This window comes from Phalaenopsis equestris, unplaced genomic scaffold (assembly GCF_001263595.1).
Source record: "Phalaenopsis equestris unplaced genomic scaffold, ASM126359v1 Scaffold000002, whole genome shotgun sequence".
NCBI lineage: Eukaryota > Viridiplantae > Streptophyta > Magnoliopsida > Asparagales > Orchidaceae > Phalaenopsis > Phalaenopsis equestris.
In genome coordinates, this window is record NW_018164444.1 from 62,825,768 (window position 1) to 62,835,036 (window position 9,269).

General features: G+C 34.2%; 1 protein-coding gene across 2 annotated transcripts in view; it reads right to left on the reverse strand.

Moving 5' to 3' along the window:
* Positions 1-6,928, reverse strand: part of LOC110039325 — a 19,148-nt gene extending 12,220 nt beyond the window's left edge. Inside the window, exons 1-2 of one of the 2 annotated variants that reach the window (XM_020744354.1) lie at positions 6,728-6,928; positions 2,175-2,242 (exon numbers count right to left, since the gene is read on the reverse strand). In XM_020744354.1, coding sequence (XP_020600013.1) covers positions 2,175-2,236 — 62 coding nt within the window. In that variant the 5' untranslated portion in view covers positions 2,237-2,242; positions 6,728-6,928. Of the gene's footprint in view, positions 1-2,174; positions 2,246-6,727 lie in introns of both variants that reach the window. The other variant, XM_020744355.1, reaches the window with a different exon arrangement.
* Between the last annotated feature and the right edge of the window lie 2,341 nt (positions 6,929-9,269).

Here is a 9,269-nt window from a genome sequence, read left to right on the forward strand (position 1 = left end):
TCTTATAATGATCTTATCTACTAAATGCTAGAGGTTAAGATCATTATGTGGAATTTCAAGTTGAGTAAAAAGAAAAGTTTTGAATTTCTAATGGTGGGGTACTTTTTCTAATTTTCTAAGACTAGTCAATAGGAAAGTCCTATGGCTAGACCTAGGCTACTAAAGAAGTTTCTAGACCTCAACCAAAAGTGAGGTCAACAGTTTGCTAGCCTTCGGAATTGTTCGCCTTGGATTACTTCGCCTGTTCGACTGTTTGGCCTCGCTTCATCCACCTATTGTGTCTGCTTCATCACTCTTTTATTTATTAGAATAAAAGAGATTTGCTAGCCTTCGCTACTGTGCGGCATTTTCGACTGCTTCTTCCGCTTCGACTTCGGCTTCTTCTCGCACCCAAGATTGAAGGCTTCGGCACTCCTTCCTAGACCCACGGCTTCGACATCTTGGCTTCAACACATTTGGCGTGAAGATCAGGGAACAAATCATCCTCATCGTCGCAGGAATAATCAATAGCATTTGGAACGTATAATAGAACGCAGATCCTACTTGTGGGTTATGATCGGTAGCATTTGGATCAGGACATAGATCCTGCTTATAGGCTATGATCAATAGCATCTGGATCGTGTAACTATATCGTATTTGTGGGCTATGATCGGTAGCATTTGGATCAGGACACGGATCCTACTTGTAGGTTATGATCGATAGTATCTGGATCGTATAACTGGATCTTATTTGTGGGCTATGATCGGTAGCATTTGGATCGTCTAACTTGAAGTGAATCCTTCTAGTTGCTATAATTCAAATTTATAGACAACAAAGATAAAGGAATTTTTGCTTTTCTTTGCTCAAATCATGTTATGGTTCAGAAGTTGTCTTTGAGACTTTGGTATTCTCAGTTTCAGGACTTTCGGCTTCGGCACTCGCGGCTTGGGAATTGTTGGTCCCAACAAAGTTTATTGTTGGCAAATTAAAGCTTCCTGATCAGTCAGCATCAATTTGAGGGGAGATGTCAATCAGGAAGGCCAGAAATCAGAAAGTTAAATTAGAAGTTTTCTAAAATTAGGAGCTTCCTTATTTAAATTATTTCCAATGTCTTTATTCTGATTTATTTCCCTTTTAGTTGAATATTTAGATCAGGAATATGTATCATTAAGTGACCTGACATAGATTATGCACTTTATTTTGTACCTAAAATAGATTGTAAGATTATTATTTAATAGAATGAAAGGGAAAAAAACATCGAGCCTATTCAGTATTCAGTCTATTTTTCTCAAAACTTTGACACAAAATATCAAATTTGCAAATTTAGCTAATACATATGGGGGACATGCTGGTTTAAAGTGTGCAGCAATATGAGGGCATGCATTTGTGGGTTGAAGCTCATGCATGGACTTCTAACCGCTTAAGTTGGGGGTTGAAACACTTACCCCACATTTTATAAGGCGAAGTGTTGAGTTGAGGGCACAAAAAATACAATAAAATATAAGTAAATGTTCATTGGTATGCTTAACCAAGTAACGTCCAAGAAAATATTTAAACCAACAAATTCATAGACTAGAAACGTGTTGGTGCACTGCCCAACCGAATACCAACAGTATCTTCTTCTATAATTCCGCTAGCTTCTTTCTATCACGAAAAAAATGAAGGAAAATCCATTGACCATTAATAGCACTGTTGAAGTCACTGAGTTAAGAAAAGCCCATGGCATGTCGTTGGATCAGAAGCAACTAGAGTTATTGGATCACCACAAGCCTAACCACAGATATACGTCCACCCAGAAATAAGATTATGAAATAAATAGAAATTATGTTGCCTTATCGTAATATTAAATCAATTTTTTGCTCGCTGAAGTTGTTGAGTCAAGTCATTTCATCAGAAAAAGAAGATAGTAAACTTAATTCACACGCTACCTCAACAGGTCAAAAGGCAAAAATATAATAATAATTATTATTATTATTATGCATTTTCCAAATTATTCAATGGAAGGAGGTACTCCATACTCTAGAGAGCAAAATGGTTGATAGATGTGAATGCAAACTTCAGTTTACAATCTTCAATTCTTTTTTAATAGTCAGAGCAGAGAATTCTTAACGTAACCTTTGTTTCCAAAAATTTGATAAGTGTTACCGTGCAAAAATCATAGAAAAGAATACAGCAGGTAAAGGTAAGAAACTCACCAACTGTAGTCCCAACCAAGAGATTGCAAGGCTTCCACATCGCAGCTTGCACCAGAGGTCATCGAGACCTACTAGCAATCCCGAGAACAAAGAAAAGAATAATTCATTAACCGTACTAAAAGCTCCATCAAGAAAGAACAGCTAGAACAACTTTCACAAATAAAGAAATAGAAAGTAAGAAATTTGTCTCTCTATCCTACCATATGTTAAGAAGAAAGATTTAGGCTAGAGATTTCAATAAATCAGGGAATATGCATGGTAATTAAATGACCAAAGCATTGGATCATAAATCTTGGAGATAAATATAGATTTACAATCACCAAAAAAAAATGTTATGAAAGAACAATCTACTACATAGTTTTTTTTTTTTTTTTTATTCTACTACATAGTTGAGGCATAAGAAAAGTCCCCCCTTTAGCTGGTAGATGTAACTCACAACCAAGCTTGAAAAATACTTGAAAGGAGCTGGTATGATAGAAACACTTAAAAACTAAATTCCACTGAAAAAAAAAATAAAGGTATTTACAATTTCACTCTACTTTAGTTTAACAAGAACTTGCTAAACCTAACAAAAATTAAAAACAATATTGATTATAATTGCTAGAAATTAAGGATCAGTTTGATTCATAGCAAGCTAAAGGAACAGTTGTGAATCTTGTTTCTAGATCCATTCAAATGCTATCAAAAAGTAACTAGCTCAAAATATTTTCTAATAGCTTCCCCCGCTAAATTTCATACAAAGCAAAAAAAAAAAAAAGTTAATGAAAAGACTGAATTGGTTCAGATTTAGTGGATTGAGAGACTAAATTAAACATCTTAAAAAACTTAGAACAATAATAGGCATGCCAAAAAGGTTTAAAGAACAATTTGATAATTTGATCTTTATTTATTTTACTTAGATATTGATGTAAAATATCTTCAGGCCAAGTTTGCATTTTTTAGACTCCAACCATTTGTTGTACGTATAGTTTTTTTTTTCCCTCCATTTTAACCAACAGTTGAAATTAGTTCTCTTGCCGTTGCAAATTTTAGGCATCCTTATTTCTCTTAAGACAATCCACCCTTGAATGATTTGGGAATAATGTGATAGAAACTAGAACAACCTTCTCCAAGATAATATCCTTCCAATAGCCTTGTTTTCCCATATTTCCAACTTTCTGAAAGCAATTGTGCCTTCGTTCACTTATAAATGGCGCTTGACACCACTCTTCCACTTCATATTCTATTAAACTGTACAATATATATATATATATATTAAAATATAGATAACCAAATAAAACATTAAAAAAATAAGGATTTATAAAAATTGACCCTAAATAATTGGGATAAGTGAAATGAAAATGCGGAGATACCTCCAATTTGATCTCACCATCGTCATTAATCCTATCTCAGAGCCAACATTAAGAATTTTCATCTCCATTTGTTCTTGTTGAACGATGCCTAAGAATAAAAATTTACTTTGCAAAATATTTACACACCTTGTAGGCTTGTGGCCATATGAACTTTTATCTAGTCAATCTCATTTTTAATTCTTCCAAATTAATTAAGTCATCATGTTCTTACATCTTCAAACCCTATTGAATGCCCAAACGCATAATCAATTGGGGCTACTTTCACAATCTCCTTAATATAATCAATTTTCATAATATCCTTTCTTTTTTACTACAAATTTTCTAAACTTCTCATTTCTTCAAAAGCAACCTAACTATAAATGTTTTCTTTTTATCGTTGAACTTAGATTCATAGCGCTTTACTCAATAAAGTTGTATAGATATATAATATATTTAGAATTAACCTATAAGTTTTCATTATTAATTATTTAACTAGTATAAATCATTTCACAAAATATAAAAAATATAATAGTGTGGTTAGTTTGTGCCCAACCACTAGCCGATTCCTTTAATAGGAGAGTTTCATCTTTGAGTGTCTCGGAAGACCAGTTGGGACAGGTTACATGTAGTAATTTAAACAAGATATTGCCTAGCAAAATTTTTAATCTCGTCATGTATTTCAGAAAGAAATATCTCATGTCATTCTATGCGAACTTCCAGCATATGGAGAAAATTTTGAAGATCTGCCACAGAATTCATTTATGATTGTAGAATGGTCTAGGAGATTAAAACATTCTATCCAAGCTTATCTATAATAAAGCCAGCAGGCACATAAATGGTGGAAAAAATTGAAGAAAGGCTCCAGATTTCATTTCTGATTGTAGAATCATCTAGGTGGTTAGGTCAGAAATGAAATCTTTGGCCCAGTTGGTTCATTGCTTGCAGTTAGCTGCCTATTACAAAACATTCCAAGAGTCAAATTAATTTTTAGTATATAAAGTCAGGATTGCATAATTTAGTTTTTAATTTTGACTCAATTGACATTCATGAAATAAATCTGCTTGCATCAAATTTGATAAAGCAAAACTCTCACCTGTTCTGAAAGGAATCATTTTAAAGTTCAATAATAGGAATCATACCATAATTTATTTCCTAATTACATTATGATCATGTGCATGCAAAAAGTGCAATTATCATCGTCATCATATACATAATTGTAACTGAAATTGACATAAATTCTACTGCTTGAAAGAAAGTTTACTAATAGGAATCAGACCATAATTTATTTCCTAATTACATGATGATCATGTGCATGCAAAAAGTGCAATTATCATCGTCATCATATACATAATTGTAACTGAAATTGACATAAAGTCTACTGCTTGAAATAAAGTTTACTAACTAGGAATTTGACTGCGTTGATAAGAGAATCCATTCTTGAGTATATTAGTTACCAGATAAACCTCTAATTATGATAGGGTAATAAGTACGTGCCAAGGTATGGTGGAAAAACCACACCACACTCACTAACTATGGAGTACTTTTATCATATGAAATTTGTGTACACTAACACACCCCATCAAGCTGAAAATATAAATTAACCAGTTCCGCTTATCACGTAATCAAGAAAAAAATAAACGACGCGGTGTCTTTGTATAAGTATTTCTCGTTTGGTTTAATCTTGAGACATAAGGACAACCTTTTACAAAAGACATCACTACAAAAGAAATGCATATTAACTTCCACATTTCTTTTGTAGTGAAACACGTGGTTGTTGTAAATGTACATGGTAGTACAATTATTGTTGCAAAAAACCATAGGCTATGTAACGGAAAAATGAAACTCTCCTTCGAGGGTCTTTATCCACATTAATGTCCACGCAGAATGGGCGATAACTTATATAACACTGGATCTTGTCATAACAAGTTAATACTTAATTTTATAAATGATAAACTTACTTCCAACAAAAATATATATCAAACATAGTTAACATCTAAGAATGCTTCCATGACTAAGTGCTTACTTTAGTATATAATTATCCTTTTATATGAGTATTTTTGATATACTTCAAAATGTGGAGAGCAATGCTCTAATGCTTCTACTTTGGAATCTGCAAGCGTGTTGGCTCATAACTCCAACAACAAATGAAATATCAAGCCTAGTTATAGTGAGATCAATCAATTTATCATCTAATCTTCAATATCAAAAAGGGCAAACCAAGAATTCCTCACTATTTAAAGTTGTGCCAGAGTCCACAAATATATCAGAAGTTTTGTAACTTCAGAAAAATGGATACCATATTTCTTATGAAAGACCACTTCTATAAGGAAAATTCAAATTTGAAAAAGCAATCAAGTCCTTCTAGATATCAAGTCATATGATACATTCACAAAAATTTTTTACCTTATAGAGATCTTTTTTATCACTCCAGAGAGCATGATGTCATCAGCAAAATAGCTAATATGATCAAGCTTGATAGCATATGCTTGATGAAGATGAATTGAAATGTGTGGCACTATTTTGAAGGCCAATATCAATAATACCTTTGTGATTTTTTACAAACCAACCCTAGGCTTTTTTAAGCCCATAAAAGGGTCTTCTTAAGTAGGCATATGTGAATCTCCCCTTGAGCAACATAACGAGGCAGCTACTCTATAAATATTATCTCATATAGCTCACCATAAAGCAACGCACTACTTTCATCAATTTGCAACAAAGCTGTACAATGTTTGATGGCCAAAAATAGAATTTGTCAAAATAATCAATCCCATCAATCTGTGAGAATCTTTTAGCAGTTATTCAATCTCTGTAGTGATTGATCAACTCATGAAGACAAAATCTGACAGTGAACACACATCGATAAGCAATCAGACAACCAAATCACACATGCGCTCATCTCAATATCCATAGCCCATTATTACAGAGAGTTGGTGACTAATTGATCGAAAATTATAAATCAATTGTCGTGTGAGCCCGTGAATTTTGCAAGCATTTGATTTCGAGGAAACCCTACGTGTGCGTGAATGAAATGAAAGGAAAATAACCAAACCCTCAGAAGCTGTTTGGTGGCAGGATTTGAGCAGGATTTGAGCAGGATTTAACCTAAATCCTGCCTAATATCAGAAATGACGTCTTTAAATCCAGTTTCATCTCCCTTTCTGCCATAAATTCCGGATTTAGTAAGAAAGGGACGGTAGGAAAGTGAAGAAAGACGAAGGTTACCTTCCCAAATGGTTCCAGGTAGAAGCGGAACGGAAATGGGAGAAAGAGAGGAGTTTCGGAGGTCTTCGTATGCACCGATCCCGTCTGCCTTCCCAGCTAGCTACAGTCGCGGTTTCGTGATCGAAAGGAGGGAGGGGAAGACCGGGGATGGTTTCGCTCGAAGCTGGGTAGGCCAGGGTTTCGGCCGGGTAGGGTAAGGTGAGTTTGCGGCATTGTTGAACATAATAATGCCAATTCCAAGGTATTTACATATCTAACACCTAAATTTAAATTATTTACGCTTGAACCACACAAAAATATTATTTTTCATACCACGTCAATAATTTTAATACATTGATTTGTAAAATGTGTTTTTCATACCACGTCAATAATTTTAATACATTGATTTGTAAAATGTGTTATATATATATTTATTTATTTATTTATTTTTTTATTTTTTTATTTTTATTTTTTTTATTTTTTATTTTTTTTTGAGAAGGAGTATTATACTACTCTAATTCTATTAATTGAAAAGATCATACAATGTTGGGGAGGAGAGATGGATCCCTAGAAGTAGATAGAGGTTTAATCTCTCACAGTATAACTCCACCCAAAAAAGACTACAAAAATTACAGACAAGTATACCTGAAATGGACAAAAAATGCACCCAAAATATCTGAAAAGTATCAGTAAATTGTATAAATCTTTGATGGCAGCAATAGTATTGAAAGAGAGCCAACCCGATCCCCGAAGATGCAGAAGACCCGCGGCAAAGAGCTTCTAACTAATTCCCATCAACAGTGAAGCACAATCAACATCCAAAAGAAAGAAAATTCAACAGCAGCTCAAAAAAAAAAAGGGTCTTCAAAGTTAAAATGAAACAAAGAAACCACTTAATGTGAGAAGAAAATGGAATTATATGAAAGAAAAGGTCCAAGACCTCCAAAACCATGCCCAGGTATCCCCAAACCGAGCAGCAAACATGACCAGAAGTACAAATCAACAAATCAGAGATTTTGAAATTGGCTATAGGAATGCCAAATATATTTCCAAATAAACTCATAAGGTGTAATGCGACTAACCAACTAAGCTCAACATATATTGACCAGCAAAGGTCATAAAGCAAATACCATGAAAAAAGTTTCCAATCATCCAAAAATATGCCCACAAAACTCAAAATCGAGCAGTAAACAGGGCCAAAAATACAATACAACAAACCTGAGTTAGATAATAGCTGAAAATTGGCTACCAAAAAGCCAATATAATTCCAAAATACCCGTAAAGAGCAACCAGCCAGAGTAAGACAAACCCAGCAAGAAAGCAACTCAAAACCAAGTATTAACATAAATGAAAGAGAGTAGTTAGGGACGAATATAAGACAGATCCAATTGATCACCAAGAGTTAACTGTTTTGAGGAATCAGTGGGTTTATACCGACAAATAGATTTTTCATTCCTCTTTTAGCAAGTCAATCAGCAGAGGATTTGCCCTCCCTTAAAATGAAACTAGCTTTAAATTCTAAATGATACTGATTAATGAGATGCCAATTTCTGTTAAAAATGTAGAGCAGGTTCCAATGAGAATAAGTAGTAGTGGAAAAAATATCATAAAGAATGATAGAATCAGTTTCAATAATACACCTCTGAAAGTGGAAAGAAATGGCAACCTGTAAACCCAGCAAAGCTGCCCAGCATTCAGCTTCCAGTGGGCAGGTGGCAGAGCTCGGTGAAGCAAAGAAGCATATAATCGTGCCTAAACAATCCCTAATAATACCCCCAGCACCAGAGGCAAAGACAGTTCAACTGCCATCAATATTCATTTTAAGCCAATCAGCATTAGGGGGCAGTCATTTGACAAGGATGGGTCTGGCACATGTTGGACGGGCATGGGTAGACATATCCAAACCCAAACATCGAATAGCAGTAAATAAGTGAGAAAGTACATAAGATACCGTAAGGGGAGGAGGAGGAGAGTATGAAAGTTTGTAGCTATTTCTAGCAAACCAAATAAACCACAGTATCCTTAAAGGAAAATAGGCCAGTTTAAATTTAAATAAGTGGGATGAATGCCAAACCGACAAATAAGCATTTATGGTGGGGGTTGTAGGTCATTAAACTCCAACATAACTCCCAAGAATTCTCCAGACCTCACTGGCAAAATTACAGGTATAAAAAATATGTGTATTTGTTTCTTCCTCACAATTACATGTATAGCATTTAGAAGCGAGCCTCAATCCTTTCAACTTTAATATAGCATCCAATGGCAACATAGTGGAGAAAAATCTACATAACAAAAAAGAAATGGAAGGGGATAAAAGATTATGCCAGATTAATTTGCCCCAAGTCAAGGTGGTAAAAGTATGCAACTGTTCATAACCGCTTTTGTAATAGAAATCAGAGAGGAGACTTTCCAAAGGTGTTTTTCTTTTCTGTGTTGAGCAATAAGAATTGTAGCAATTTTAGCAACATTAACACCATCCAAACTCCTTAATTTATAAACATCCCAAGTTCTATCAAGCCAAATATCAGAGACTAACATGTCATGATCACCATTGTGAGAAGAA